Genomic DNA, 15,350 nt, shown 5'->3' with positions numbered 1-15,350 from the left:
GACACCACAAACTGGGGTCAGGGCAATAAAAGAATGCAACAATGAGAATGCAAGTGATGGACAACCCTCTACAGAGAGGTTTATGAAATACTAAGTTAAATATTCTCCTTGTGGACTTAACTTTTAACTGGCTCTGGCTGATAAGTCACCTGTTGAGATGGTCAGGGCTTAGACATGACCTCTGCAGACACGACCTGGCTACATGTCTTTTAACAATTGTAATAAAATCATGTGCATAGTAATTAAAGTGTGCTTTTAAATGCCTCCTTGTCTCAAATGAGCACACTCTCACATAACTCAGCAGTCTCCAACATCTAGTAACATTTTGGAAGACAGCCAAACCAGGGTGACTGTAACTCAGTCTGGTGCAGCACAGATGCAGAAAAATGCCAACTGTTAGGGCGGGTTTGCAAAGCACTCTAAAAAAAACCCCAAAAAACTAGTATCTCAATATACCTAAATATAATTCTATGTGTTACTATAAGGGCTGTCAAACAATTAATTTTAGCATGATCATGATTGATCACATAAGTTTAAGTTATCACATTTAAAATATATTCATTTGCAATTCATGTTAACAATGTAAAGCAAATCTTACCAGTGTACTTGATTGGGAAAGTAAGTAAGCAAAGTAAGTTACTTTAATAAACATTTGCAATTAACCAGAAAGAAAAAACAACAAACCATTGTTGGCTCGGCATACAGACACACGGACAATACTGTGAGCTGCCACCATGTCATGAAGCATGACGTATTGCTGTAAAAAAAAAGAACACACAATCAAACAGTAATAACAAAAACATCTAGGTTTCCATGACATCTCTGCTACTGCAAGGGTGTTTAGCGAGCTATAAAGCCAGAGGCAGGAGACTGCAAACACAAGATTGCAAAATCAGAATCAATCACGAGTTGGTCAGTGAGTGTCCGACATCACTTAGTTCTGATCTCACACTGCTGCTGTCACATAACAAACGTTTCTGCATCAGAGCAGTTCAGTTAGTTTAAATTTACACAAGTATAATCGGCATTACTGTGAGGCACTACCACCAGTAGAATAACACCACTTGTCACATGCTGACATATTTAGGGTTTTGTAGCCTTTTTTATGAAAAAGTATGAAGATGACATTTTCGGCTTTTGGTATTAAAGGAAAGGCCAGAGGGTCACCAAAATATTTGATTTCATCCTCTGGAAATTGTCACATGCTTGTGATGCCTCAAACTCAAAATTAAATAAAAAGCCACAGAAACTCTAAACTTGTGTGAAGATGTGTAATTATATGCTTAATCTCAATTCCCTTCTCACTTACTTTACTTGAACTTATTGACCTCACCTTTTTGATGGTGTACAGAGAGGTAGCTGTGGATATGACTGACATGAAAACAATGGCCGCAGCATAGTAGTAATACTCATCGGCACTCCACAGGATCACACTGAAGAGCTGGAAGATGTAAAAAGGGTTGAGGACCTGCAGGAGGAGACACAGGGGAAATACTGGTAAGAAAAATGCTCAGAGAGCTGGAAGATTATACATGTTCTTCATGTCATTCACACATATTGAGCATTACCTCTTTGATAAGCAGCTTGAAAACAGAAGGCACTTTCACTGCAATTTCATTAAATCCGAAGAACAGTCTCCTGAGAAGTGGGGAATAAGAGCATCATGAGTGAATTGCTCTATATCAATCAATCAATCAATCCATCCTAACACCCACATGTATACAAAACAAAAAACAATACAAAACTTAAGTATGGATTTCTTCAATCTTAATATCACCACCATTTTGTTTCATGTAAGATGCCAATGTATGTAATTCGCCTGGATGAGTGTCTCAAAATCGACCATTTAGATGTTATCCAATTTCGGTTACACTTGCCACAACATAAATGGCTTGAAAAGACAGCTAATTTTTTTTTAATTTGTTTAAAAACCTTTTGAGGGCTGGATATCTGTGAATCTGGGAACTTTTCTGGGCTCTGTACAAAACCTTGCCTATCAAATAAAACAGCTGTAACTCACAAAAATCTGGCCAGATTCACCTTCAACAGGCCTGATTACCATCCTGTATGGCTGCCTATGGTTGTGTGACCTATCCTTCAGACAGCTACCTGTACTCCTGCTGGTTCCTGGTCAGGCCTGTGCTGTGCTCCGAGTGGAGGGTGGAGCAGCTGATCTGCAGATCCTCCAGGCCGCTGTAGAAGAAATGTGGGTCAAAGCAGGAGACAATCACACCTAACCGTGCCAACAATGTAAGCCGACCTCTGAAACCCACTTTTGATGCAAGTTTTGCTTTTCTCTCATACAAGTACTATTATACACATACTTCAAGATATAACCCCAAACCAATTTAGATTAGCATAAAAGAAGATATTTATCAGCAAACATTCCTGAAAACTGACAACATAACCAAACACTTTTCTGTAAATAGTGAAAGAACCTTACTTTAAAACTTTAAAGTTCTGCACCTCGTCATTCCAATAATACTTTGAGCTATGGAAGGTAAAATAGCGAATCTGTGGGAAAAGGGGGACAAAGGGGTAGAAGGAAGAGCCAGACTTGTATTATGCCTATCTGTCACATGGTCAACATCTCAAAGCAAGTACAGTGAAAAGTGTAAAGGAAGACTGATAAGAAATCAAATAACACATTTTAACAATGTAACAAAAATGACATTCAATAAAGTCAACATGAGTATTTCCAAGGAGGAAATGACATGGTACTTGTGTAGCATGGTTATGTAATTCATGTGTTCAAAGTGACAAATGTCGGAATGTGTATCTGTAATTTGGACAAGAGGAGACGAGCCAAGGCAGTATTTGCATCGATATGGAACTAACTAACCTTGGGTCCAAAACCTGCCCATTCAGGAGTTTTGGACAAATGTTTGTTTTATCAATTATTTGCATTCTACATGAATATATTTATGAATATGAATATATTCATTAGTTCAGTTGATGTGTTCACTATGTGTGCATGCATGTTCTTATAGTTACCTCTTTAGGACCTACTCTGGCATAAACACTGACTTTGTAAGGACCAGTAGTCCTCATGGAGAGCAAAACCCAGTCCTAATGAGGCAGAACTCATTTCTGAGGCACTGGTTTAGGGCTAGGATTTGTATTGTGGTTAAGCCCTAAGCCTGTTTTGTAGACTCATAATGAAATGAGTATATATCTGCAACCCTTTAAATACTCATGAAGATGGCACACAACAAAGATTTAAACAATTCAGGCTCACCTTAAAAAGAAAATCATTTTTCAGGATGAGTACCTCTACTAAATCATAGTACAATGTGAACATCATCTCTGCAAAGGTTGACTTTGATCAAGTGAAGTAAAACAAAATTAGAGAGGTTTTAATACAGAAAGTACAGGCGAGGTTTGTCACATTTTGCACCATTTGTATTTTCTCATGTACAAAACAACTGATTTCATTTTTATATCACTATTGGTGTTCTATAAAACAGTTTGTGGCAGACTCCTATATATTTCTAATTCCAAAAACGAACACAAGGTGGCTAGACTGAGCTGTATCCCAGTACACAAGCCTGTATCTCCACAACGGATTGGTCGATTTGAGTGAATGACGCCTCATTTGATTCTTTAGAGCCAACAGAATGGCGCCATCATCTACAAAATGAGATTGGCAGCACTAGCAGCCAATCAGAATTAGCAGAACGCCGGCATGTGTCAGGGAAAGGCTCCTGAATATGGAGTTTGTAATGCATCCCACAGGGTCCTAAATCATTCTGCCCGGAATAATTTGAGTGTAACACAAGACGTCCCGCTGACCAGATTGAGCATTGTTTTAGCTGTAAAATAAACATTTAAATTGTGGGACAGTCAGTGGGCGAAGCGATTTCTGTTGTCTTTATTCCATGGCTTTTATCTCTCTGGTGCTTTGGTGTCGAGTGCTTTGATGTATATATTCAGAATCTGCTTTCATTCGAGGTGTATGTTGTGTGTTCTGAGTGAAGTGTTGTAGCGTTGGATTCAGAAATGTGGTGAGTTTGATATGTAGTAATTCATTTAGTTGTTATTTGAGCTGTGTTTGTCACATTTTAAATAGGTCTATACAGTGCTGTAGCTTATATTCTACTGTTTAATATGATGTGCAACATCACATTTTTTCATGTTTAGTGCATTATTTCACTATTATCCACTCAGTGCCTTCGGGTTTAAAGGGTTAATTGGTAATGGTTAGAAACATTGGATAAGGCGGTAAATAGTAGATGGGTGGATGGTTAGAGATATTACTTTGCTTAGACTGACCAAATAATGAAAATCAGAAAGGTGTCCTGACAATAATAGCTGCACAAACGTGTGTGTGTGTGTGTGTAAATACAGTACATTACAGAGATAAGTGCCTACCTGTGTGGGCTGGTAGTCAGCATATCTTCTAATGAGCTCCTGAGTGGGGCTGCCTTCGGAGGGGTGAGTGGCATGTCCGTTGGCTATAGGTGGGGAGGCAGGAGAGGAGAAGGGGCAAGAAGAAGAAGAAGGGGAGCAGGGGGAGGTGGTCTGGGTCTCCAGGCTGTGGAAGGGGTTGCTCCCTGGGGCCAGCATCACTCGCACCCGGGCCAGAAACCAGCGCTTGAACTCATCCTAGTCAAACAAATATACAAATTAAGTTGGATTTCTGTGTAACCACCTAAAACTGCCCATGGATACTTATCAACACTGGTTTTGACAGAACTCGAGCAATTTGTTTTTGCAAATAAGGTGGGGATGCTGGTCATTTTTGTCAGGAAACTAATTCTGTTATGTAGGCAACTGTGCCAGCATGCTTCTTTGAGTGTGTTTGCCTTCTGTGACTGGGGTAAATTAGGCTGGTCTCAACATGCTTGACTAACTTAACTATCATTACAAGCTAAACCAAGGTAAAATAAAAAAAGAGACAGTGGCCAGGCTTGAGTGCCTTTGCAGCTCTACATGCTACCTACCACAGAGCGCAGCAACACCACTTCAGCATCACGGGCTGTGGTGCGGGTGCAGGTGGATTTGACGCACCACTCTGGCATCCAGTAAAGCAGCAGAAGGAGGAAGCCCCCTGTACACAGCACCCCAAGGCCCACCAGGACCAACCGCCAATGACATAGACGGTAGCCCTGCAGCTCCTAAGAGGTGGAAGTAAAAAAAAGAAAAGAAAGAAAACCATAAAGCAGTCTGATATTATGGAAAACAACAACTACAACTATGGCACTGATGTTGAACTACAAAAGGTAATACCATCTCCTCCTCTTCCCCCTTGTTGAGAATCTTCAAGTCTTCCTTCTCCATGCTGCAGAACAATGTGCCAAGCCCCTTCCTAAATCACTGGAAACACAACAAGCAAAATGTTCAAAAGAAATAGTGTAGGGGAAAAAAACTTTAGCTCCACAAAACCCCATCAAAACATCCCAGACAGGGTCACAATTTGGTTTTTAGGGATATAATGCAGAAGAAAATGTGCGAAAAATCCTGCGTATTTGCCATCAACACATTAACATTTTGTAAACTTTCTCTACTGTTTAATAATGAGGAAAATCCAGCTCATCAGCTGTTTGTATTTAAAAAAACAAAAAATGCCAAACGGTGGTGTAGTGGTTAGCACTCTCGCCTTGCAGCGAGAAGACCCGGGTTCGAGCTTCGGTTGGAACAAGGGCCTTTCTGCATGGAGTTTGCATGTTCTCCCCGTGTGTGCGTGGGTTCCCTCCGGGTTCTCCGGCTTCCTCCCAGTCCAAAAACATGCAATGTGGGGATTAGGTAAATTGGACACTCTAAATTGACCATAGGAGTGAGTGTGAGAGTGAATGGTTGTTTGTCTCTATCTGTGTGTGGCCCTGCGATGGACTGTCCAGGGTGTACCCTGCCTACATCGCCCGATGTAGGCACCAGAGGGTCGCGGAGGGTGCTGTGCCAATCTCAGCTACATCGCCTGATGTAGCTGAGATTGGCACAGCACCCCCCGCGACCCTCTGGTGGAGGATAAAGCAGTAGATGATGACTGACTGACAGACTTATTCCAAAATGGAAATTAATTCATTTTCTTACCTCAACTACCACACAAAATACCCCATCATCATAAAGTGAAAGCTTGCTTGAAACTTTTGCAAATGTATTAAAAATAGAAAACCAAAATATATTTTGAGGTAAATCATTTATTTAATCCATTTTGAAATAAGGCTGTAACAAAGTGTGGAAAAAGTCAAGCTCTGTGAATATTTTTCAGATGCACTGTACTTCATATCGCATGGAGGTGATAAATGGAAAGATTGGTAACTGTGCAGCCAGTAGCCATTTAATCTGGTATCAAAATTATGGTACAGTGTTTGTGCACAACCAATGGGACAAATAATCGACTTTAATTGAAGTACTTCCTCTGAAATAGAACAGCTGGTCCTTTCACACTCATCCTCACAACAATAACTAACTAACACAAGGCAGGCAGACATAACGGTCTGTGGATACAAAGTACAGGGAAGTAAACGGAGGTCAGTAATTCATTAGAGCACATGGATACACTCCAACTACAAAAATGTAGAGCCATTTTCAAACAGCTGCCAGTCCTTAGCACCAGAGATTATCTCTTAAGAGTGTCAACACACGCACTTGACTCATCAGACTTGACTTAGCAGAATATGGTTTAACCAATGCAGCCATGTCCCTCATGTTTCCTCCATACCTACAGTCTTCCCAAAGAACTACTCAGCTAATAAGGAAGGATCACTGTCACTTTGAGTAAGTGTGTGTGTGTGTGTGTATGACTTCTGATATTGACAAAGAGGGACATTTGGGTCAAACACAAAACAGACCTTTACATTAGGGCCACAGTGAATGCATGTTCTTCACACTCTCTGCTCAACCATGCTGTGGAGGGGCACCACCTCTCCTTTTATGAACTTTCACTGACTTCTATTTATTTGGAAAGCCAAAAGGTGTTATCTCTAACCAGTTAATGCCTCACCACAATTCAAATAGCCCTAAACTGTGAGTTTAGAGTTTTAAGTATGTTTTCCCACCACAAACACATGCAGTCACAAACATGCACTAATTCCATGATGATTCATGCTGCAACCTGATGTTATGTTTGTGCCTCTAAAATCTTTTCGGTTGGGGAGGACATGTTGTTAAATCAATATACAGGACACATGTCGGGCACACACACACATAAATACAACCGCACTGACACAAACACAGGGAGTGAAAGTGAGGTGAAGCTTTGTTGACCCCAGATATTGTGGAGAAGTGCTGGTACATTGTGACAAAGCACCACTCTGCTGCTTCTCCACCATTCTATAAAAGACTGCCTGATCCTGTATGGCTGCCCCCTGCACTTCGATCTTATCAGCAAGTTGCACCCGGCTGGACTTTTTCTCTGGCATACAGCGGGATATTTTGCTTATGACCAAGCCCTTCCTAGTATTTTACAATAGCAGTCGCTGGCCAGTGCAAGACAGTGGGTGCAGTGCAACAAGAACATTCCATCGCCGGTCTCTGCAATGACTGGAAATACTGATAGTAGGGCATAATGGTATTCTTATACACTGCTCCTGGTATGGTGATTTAGAGATAATGCATCAATAAGCCAGTCTACCAAAGTATTTGAATGTTGTCAGAGAACTTAAAAGCTTCTATAACATCAGCGCAAATGTAACACAGTTTATCCCTTAAGTAATCACTTATTTTATGTACAGACAAATGTGAACTACATAAATGGCTGTTTTGTATCCGATACCGATATCACAAACTACAGTATGTGGCGATACCAATATCAGTGCGATACATTCATTTTAGACCTTTTAAACTATGAAACTGTTAACACATATGTGCTATAGCCATGTCAAAAACACAATTCTTCAGCTGTATAACAAATGTTTTTCCCCCATAATGAAGAAATAAAAAACCAACAACATGACTCAGCTAAAATGCAGTTGCTGAATTTTGTTTACATTTTTACGGTCTGTAAAGCATAGTAAAGCAGATAGCTTTAGATAACATTTTTTTCCTTTCAGAACTATAGACCCCATCCAAACCTGGTATTAACATCAGTCCTGAATGATGCATTTTGTTGCTAGTCTTCAAATATTAAACAGGTAAATGTTTTAATTACCTTAAGAAGCAGGGACACGATGCCCCAGGTGGTCCTTCACCCCGTAGTTAGCTTGCTCTCTCACCACACCAACCTGGAACCCTGGGGGGAAAACAAGTAATTACAAATGATCATATAATTATATATAATTATTTACAACATGGTTTTACAGGTCTTCTTATCGAATTACAGATGATAAATTAACCAGGCAAAAAAAAGGATTTATTAAATAGAAAAATTAGTTAAATTAACAACATACAAATTTATTCACTTTGGATTTAATTTGAGGAGGTTGACCCTGCTGAAAAAAAACATTGCGAAATAGTGAATAGTGAAATGAATCTGAGATACATCTCAGATTCATGGTAAAGAGACAAAAATTCACTGACGGGTTGCATAGGAAAGAGCCAATACGATACTTAGCATCGGTAGTATTCCAGCTCATATCAAATATCAGAAAGATAAACATGTAAAAATCTGATAGAATACAAAAGTCCTATATATTGCATGCTCAAATATGCAAAGACTGTAAAAATGAACAATCAGCAAACAGCATTTTAGCTGAGTCATGTTGTGTTCTTATTTCTTATTTATGGCAGAAGACTATTTTTTAGATGTTAAACTAAAACAATGTTTCAAATGGCTAGGTGGTGGATACATAAGCACAAATGTGTTGTTAACAGGTTATAACAGTTTATGTATCACCAGATACTCGCAGATGTGATATCAGTTTTTGGACACCAAAAAAGGGATATCAAGTCATCCCTAGTAGTGCAATTAACAAAACTAAAGGACTGACATGCCGTTTTACCAGAAACATATTTCAATTGCACAGCAGCGTAGCTATACTACTATTGAGTGCCTTAATATCGTTGCTAGAAAGTTAATCACAAATCGACACAAGCCTAATGTACTGTACATCTACATCAAAAAGGCAGACAGAGGTTACAGTATATAAAGACCTACATACTAAGGTTTCTCCAGGAGTCAGTATAACTTCAGAGATATTTATAGTTCACTCAAGCCCAGCCAAAAGCCACATTGTTGTCTCCCACTTGATTAGTCCTCTATTGTAGTAACAAACAATGCTTAACTTGACAAAAAAAACCAAAAGAAAACAAAGCAAGATTTAAATATGACTGTAAATGTAGGGTTGTCACGGTAACCAAAGTGAGAAACCTCCAAGTGTAACAAACTAATCTCGGTGGATGGCAAGCAACCACATGTGACAGAATGTGACCTCACATTTGTGAGTGGCACAGTGAGTATGTGCATATCTGTGAGAAAAGCTATTGCGGTGACCACAGCACAGTTCCATTTAACACGGGAAATAAGGCATTGACGTGTGTTAATGGTTTAAAATGTTCAGAGTAGTGCTCGAAGTGGGAAAAAAATAAGAGCCAGTACTCAGTTTATGTATGTCTGTTGTTATTAATTATTTATGGACACATGTTTCACATTTTGCCAACTTATATATTTAGATTATCTTTTACATCATTTCAACTTCAATGCCATGGTCCATTTTATTTGGTGTAGAGCTGAAACAATGAATCGATTACTAAATTAATCGACAACTATTTTGATAATCGATTAATCGGTAGGAAGCTTCTTTCATCATTAAAACATGATTTCGTTTCAGCTTATTAAAAGGTGAGCATTTTCTTAATTTCTTTGCTCTGGATAACAAAGAATTCATCAAGAGTGAATCATTTTAGTTTGTGGATTTTTGAGAACATCATCATTTCCAGGTTTGATGAACACCGATCAACATTTTTCAAGGTTTTCTGATATTTTATGGACCAAACGATTAAATAATTGACGGATTAATCCATTATCAAAATAATCGTTAGATGCAGCTCTACTTTGGTGTCCTGTTATGCTGTCCTCCATCAAGTCAGAGAAAATAACCTAACATTAATGAAAAGTTATTAACACTTTTAATAGATATTCTTCTTCTTCTTCTTTTTGCTTCTCCCTTTAGGGGTCACCACAGCAGATGGTTTAAGGTTAACCCATTAGATATTGTTGTATGTTTGCTTAAACTTATGGTTATTAAGTAACTGAAAAGAGTAAAGTTCATTGCACCTAGATTTATCCTCAACCTATGTTGGCCTCACTCAAATGTTAATCTGATCAAATGACAGCAGCAAAGACATTTGTCTTTTTTTCTTTTTTTTTTAACCAAAGGATAACAAAGACTAGACATATTCTCCTTTTGATTGTTGTCTTGTTCAACACAGACAAAAAGGAAGAGTGAACAATGAGCCATGACCTAATGACATAAGTCTATAATTCATGGAAACATTGAGGAAAAAGTGTTTTGCTGCCATCAAATTCTGCACTCAATGTGCTTTGTTTATCACTTCCCCTCCCACCCATGGGATATCATAATAATTGAGCTTTGTTCACCATCATGAACCTATCAAGGTTTTTAATTACCTATTATCACTTGTTGGCCCTTAAGTCGCTGCCTGAAAACACTTTCTCAGTCAAGTTTAAAAGCTCACAAATAGACAGTGTGACTAAATGGCCAATGCTGTTAACTCCTTGCCTACTGAGAAAACATCATATTTTGCATTCATAAATATATGACATAAAGCACAGCAGCCAGCCACTGCAGGTTTATTTCATGTACGCATGGGGCAGACCCTGATTGGCTGACAGTCTTGAGCAAATGTCAAAGAGACAAATGCCAACTAGCTGAAGACCAGATACTGTATACAAAGAGCTCCTTAAACTGATCCAACAAACTAGCTGGAGCCTAAAGGCCTAAGCTACAGTGCACTACAGTAATAGCATCCACCATCCATCTAGTACAAAGGCCTTTGCTTAATGAGATGAAGTTGTGACTGGATATCCAGTAAGGTGCTATTAGTATGTGAGAAATTCTGCTCTGACGCTGCTTGATTGTTAGTAAGCAGCGTCAGAGCCAAACACTTTTCCAATCTACAAAACCAAACCAAGGTGCATCGTTTAAAGGGAATTCCCCCTACCCTCTATTAAATTCTGCATGTCAGTGTGTGCAGCTGTGGGATATGCAGACCTCTTTGATGTTTGATGTAGGTCACCATATTGGAATTATAGCCTAACCCTCAAAAAGAAAGCATCAAACTCAGTTTGAAAAGAAAAGAGAAGGAAAGTGCGGGGAAAAAAATATTTTACAGATTAAAAGGTGTGCTGAATTTTAAGTCACACCACATGCACTGGATTAACAGTAACTGCAATTAAACACTTTTCAATTTATCTTCTCAACTGGCCAGTGTGACAGAGCATTTTTGGATGATGTATGTCTGGCATGTTACAGCACACAGAGCATAGGAGTCACATTTTCAGCTGCAGCCATTTGCTGTGCAGCATCTCATCCAGTATATGACAGTTAGTTCCTGAGTTAGTAGACAATATAATTAAAAAGTCATTACAGCAAATAGTGACCGAGCAGGTTCCGGCTACTTCCATGTTACTTTTACTTTGTGTGTAAAAGCAGCATTCACTTCCAAATTGGTTCTTATCGGCCCAAACCAATAACAAAAAAGAGCCCTTTTAAAATCCCTATAACCAGTCTTTAAAAAATAAAAGCAAAAACGTAACGCTGCTGTCAGTACTAAATGAGTAATGTGGTCTGTAGCTACAATGTTATAGTCATCTATTTGCAGTTTCAAGTGAAAGTGTGTGAAAAGAAAGCTTTACTATCTGGGGGGGCACAAACCGCTTCTCCCAGCAGCACCTAGCATTCAAGGGTCAGCATTCTTGTACAGGGATGCAGTCAAGATATTACGGCCTGGGAACCATGGACAGCATGCAGTTCATCTGCAATACAGCATTCATCTAATTCTACAACTCTGTTCTCAGGTTTGCATCACTGTGTTCAATTTCACAGTTGTTTCCATTTTCATTAAGTGTTCTCCATTCTACAGATGTGGGCTGCTGGCTTGTCCTTGTCTTGTTGGAGGCAAACTGCTACACCAGCACTTGAAAGATCCGTTTATCCATCATGCTGCTCTCGGGCACCCATACTAAACAGTGCTGGGCTGAGGGGAGGACTTCTACCATGTCAGAGTATTTCTCATCTCCATTCTGACACAACACTGGCAGGCCTTCTATCACATTTAGCGTTCTAAAGATCACCTGTGAAAAGTCTTCAGGCATTGGCTCAAAGGTCCATGAAATATTGGCACCTCTCATCTTAAACTGAGACTAAACTGCTTCCAAAAATGCCAGCTCTCTACCAGAGAAGTTCAAAGGTGAAAAGGGCAATTGATTGTTTTCATGGTTCCTGTGCACTGGAGAAACACAGACATGCAACATGAATTAGGAATTAAGTTAAAAGTATCTCGAAATAAAACTCCCAAGCAACAGCAAGCAAGTCCAATTAAAAAAAGTAAACTCGTCTACCTCTCTAATCTACACCCAATACATGTAACAAGTACAACACACAAGTATAATTAAAAAAAAGCACAAAAAAAGAAAGTATAGGGTTATGTCACAGTGGTTACACTTTTATATATAACTTCTGTCCAGCCCTCAAATTCAGCAGCAACAGATAGATTTTATCAAAATGACAATGTGCTCAAATGTCCTGTTTTTACAACAAACTAAATTTACTCAGTTTTAATGATTTTTTCTTATATGGAGCAAAAAAAACCTCAAACCAATTTATCAATTATCAAAATAGTCAATTCATTTAGTAATGGATATCAATATCTGACCAATCAATGCAGACCTATCTGTCACTCCAGTCAGTCAAAAAAGGCTATCAATTTCATTTATTTATGCCACCCAAATCTGTAATCAGTGTAAAACAGTTTTAACTAAACTTGTCTGATTTGCTAAAACTACTATGCTGCATGAACAGAAAAAAGTAGATAAAGATAAGGTAGATAACATGTCAAGAACAGAGAAGTAAGACATGATCACAAATGGTCAGAGGAGATGCATTAGTTATGTCAGGTGTTAGCTGATGAATTAGAGCCATCCATTCTACAGATAGAAACAATATGGGCACAGCTACTCCAGCTCAATGGTATACATTAACTTTTTTCAACATAGCACTCAGACAGAACTGGGCTGTCCTTTGAACCTGAAACTGGTGCCAAGGTAATCAACATCTAAATCAGCACTGGCAGGTAAATGTTTGTAGCTCAACCGTTTTCTATTAAAAGTAGGAATGAGTACAGAAACCTGATATAAAATGTAACTGGGGAAATTATTTAAGACTGTTGGATTGACAATTTGAAACATCATGTTACTGTTATTACTGTGTTACTGGATCCTCACGTCAGCCACCAAATGCGGGAACGCCTGCATCATGTCGATGGACCACGGTGTATTTTTGTGGACAGCAGCAATATGTGCTTGCTGTAAGGCTCTTGCTGGTTTTTAAAAAATGGCGGGTTTGATTCTGTTGGACGACACCGTCAGGCCAATCAGTGGCCAGCAGTCTGTCAACGTCACATTTTAGTATCGGCTCAGCTCGCTTGGAACCCTGCCAGAGCAGGTACCAAAAAAAGCACCAGGTACCCCCTCAAAAAAACAGTAGCGCTAGAACTGTATGGCAAAGCCCCATTAGTGACAATAGGCGAGAAGAACATTTAGAAATGTAAAACAAGTTGATGGTGACAATGTTTTCTGTTAACACATTTAGGCAAATGGACAGATAAATGCAGTTTAAACTTCCTGGCTTGAAGCTTATTCGTTGTTGCCTCAGGTGTGTTACCTGTGCCAATAGCCTGGAGCCCACACATGGAGTAAACTTTCAAATGATCCTGTAGTTCTAAATTTAGAATTAAATCTCAATCTCAAACATTGACCAAATGCCCCCACTACTATGTTGAAAATGTAAGGATTTCTGTTTTTAACAAAGCACAGGAATGACTAGGGCTAAACAATTAATCGAAATTTAATCGAAATCGCAATATGACCTATTGCAATTTTCAAATTGCAGAAGGCACAATATTTGTTATAGCCAAAATGTGTGTCAAAATATCATTTTAGATTGATTATTGTCTTGCCCCATACACATTGTAATCTAAAGAGTGAAGGGAACATCTTTGTGTCTCACAGAGCTGCACAAATATCACACAATAATCATTTTAAATGCATTTTTTTTTAATGAAAATTAGAATAATGATGTAAAAATTACCATTCCCTCTGATATCGCAAATCACATTGCAATCGCAATTCATGTCAAAACAATTGTTCAGCCCTAGAAACTACTCTAGACTACTCTACTTTAAACTATTACAATAATATCTTTGAGTTCTTAGATAAGCAGCAGCCTATCCAGAATACTGCTTCAATGTTTATTAAGCGATTGCTTTGATTTGAAATCTGGGTGTGGTTTTCCAATGTTTTGGGTGCAAATGATTTCTAAGAACATAAATCTACCAGGCAATTACAAACCAGCACTGCAATGTGTATTTGTTCTTATTGGCAAGAATCTGGCTATATGATATATATTCCGATTCTGGGGGGACAATACTTAATGTCTATTTTAATAAAACAGAAAACTCACAGAAAATGAATGTGATATGGATGTGTTCAGTGAGATAAGTGGAAGGATGGGGAGACAGTAAAATAGATCATCAACTACCAGTGTCAAGAATATTCCAATATATCCATGCAGTACATCAAAGTATTGATACCGTATTATGGCATGAAAGATCAACATATATTAGTGTATCGACAATGATTTATTGATTAATCAATTGAATGTTATTGTAATGTACTTGTAACGAATACAAGTTCCCTTTTGTTTTTTAGCTTCTTAAAAGTGAATATTTTCTGGTTTATTTGTTTCATATAACAAAGAAATCATTAAGACTGAATCATTTTGGTTTGTAGACAAAACAAGACACATGTTAGTTTCGGCACTGCTTACATGCTGACATGCCCAGATTGTTATGTTTCTGAACGAAGAGACTTTGAAGTTATATCGCCAATTTTACCCATTGTAGATTTAAGATTGCCAGAGTTGCTGGACTACCATCCACTTGGGTTACCTCCTTTGCATTTGCTATGAATAAGGTCCTTGCTGAGAAGAGACGTATTTAGAATCTTGAGGTCCTATAGTAGTACTTTTTGGTCATTTAGATATAACTGCATATAGTTTATGAAAAGTAACTATAATCTACCTACAGTTATAGAAGCGGTTTAAAAAAATCTGAGACACCAAAGACACATCTGTATAATATATAACCTCTATGTTAATAGCTAACAAGACACAAATGAATCGTGCTTTGTTTAACTTGCTCAAGGTTAACTGCATCAATTGTTTTCCACA

General features: G+C 38.5%; 1 protein-coding gene across 2 annotated transcripts in view; it reads right to left on the bottom strand.

The window, feature by feature from the left end:
* The window catches only part of atp13a3 (ATPase 13A3), a 28,994-nt gene that overhangs the window by 12,013 nt on the left and 1,631 nt on the right, over positions 1–15,350 (bottom strand). For both annotated transcript variants that reach the window (XM_044044252.1, XM_044044254.1), the window contains exons 2-10: positions 8,093–8,173; positions 5,230–5,316; positions 4,944–5,117; positions 4,372–4,605; positions 2,444–2,514; positions 2,110–2,193; positions 1,569–1,638; positions 1,334–1,468; positions 685–757 (exon numbers count right to left, since the gene is read on the bottom strand). In XM_044044252.1, coding sequence (XP_043900187.1) covers positions 685–757; positions 1,334–1,468; positions 1,569–1,638; positions 2,110–2,193; positions 2,444–2,514; positions 4,372–4,605; positions 4,944–5,117; positions 5,230–5,280 — 892 coding nt within the window. In that variant the 5' untranslated portion in view covers positions 5,281–5,316; positions 8,093–8,173. The remainder of the gene's footprint in view (positions 1–684; positions 758–1,333; positions 1,469–1,568; positions 1,639–2,109; positions 2,194–2,443; positions 2,515–4,371; positions 4,606–4,943; positions 5,118–5,229; positions 5,317–8,092; positions 8,174–15,350) is intronic.

The sequence above is a fragment of the Solea senegalensis genome, linkage group LG14 (assembly GCF_019176455.1).
Source record: "Solea senegalensis isolate Sse05_10M linkage group LG14, IFAPA_SoseM_1, whole genome shotgun sequence".
Classification (NCBI taxonomy): Eukaryota; Metazoa; Chordata; class Actinopteri; order Pleuronectiformes; family Soleidae; genus Solea; species Solea senegalensis.
This window is presented reverse-complemented; position numbering and strand designations above follow the sequence as displayed.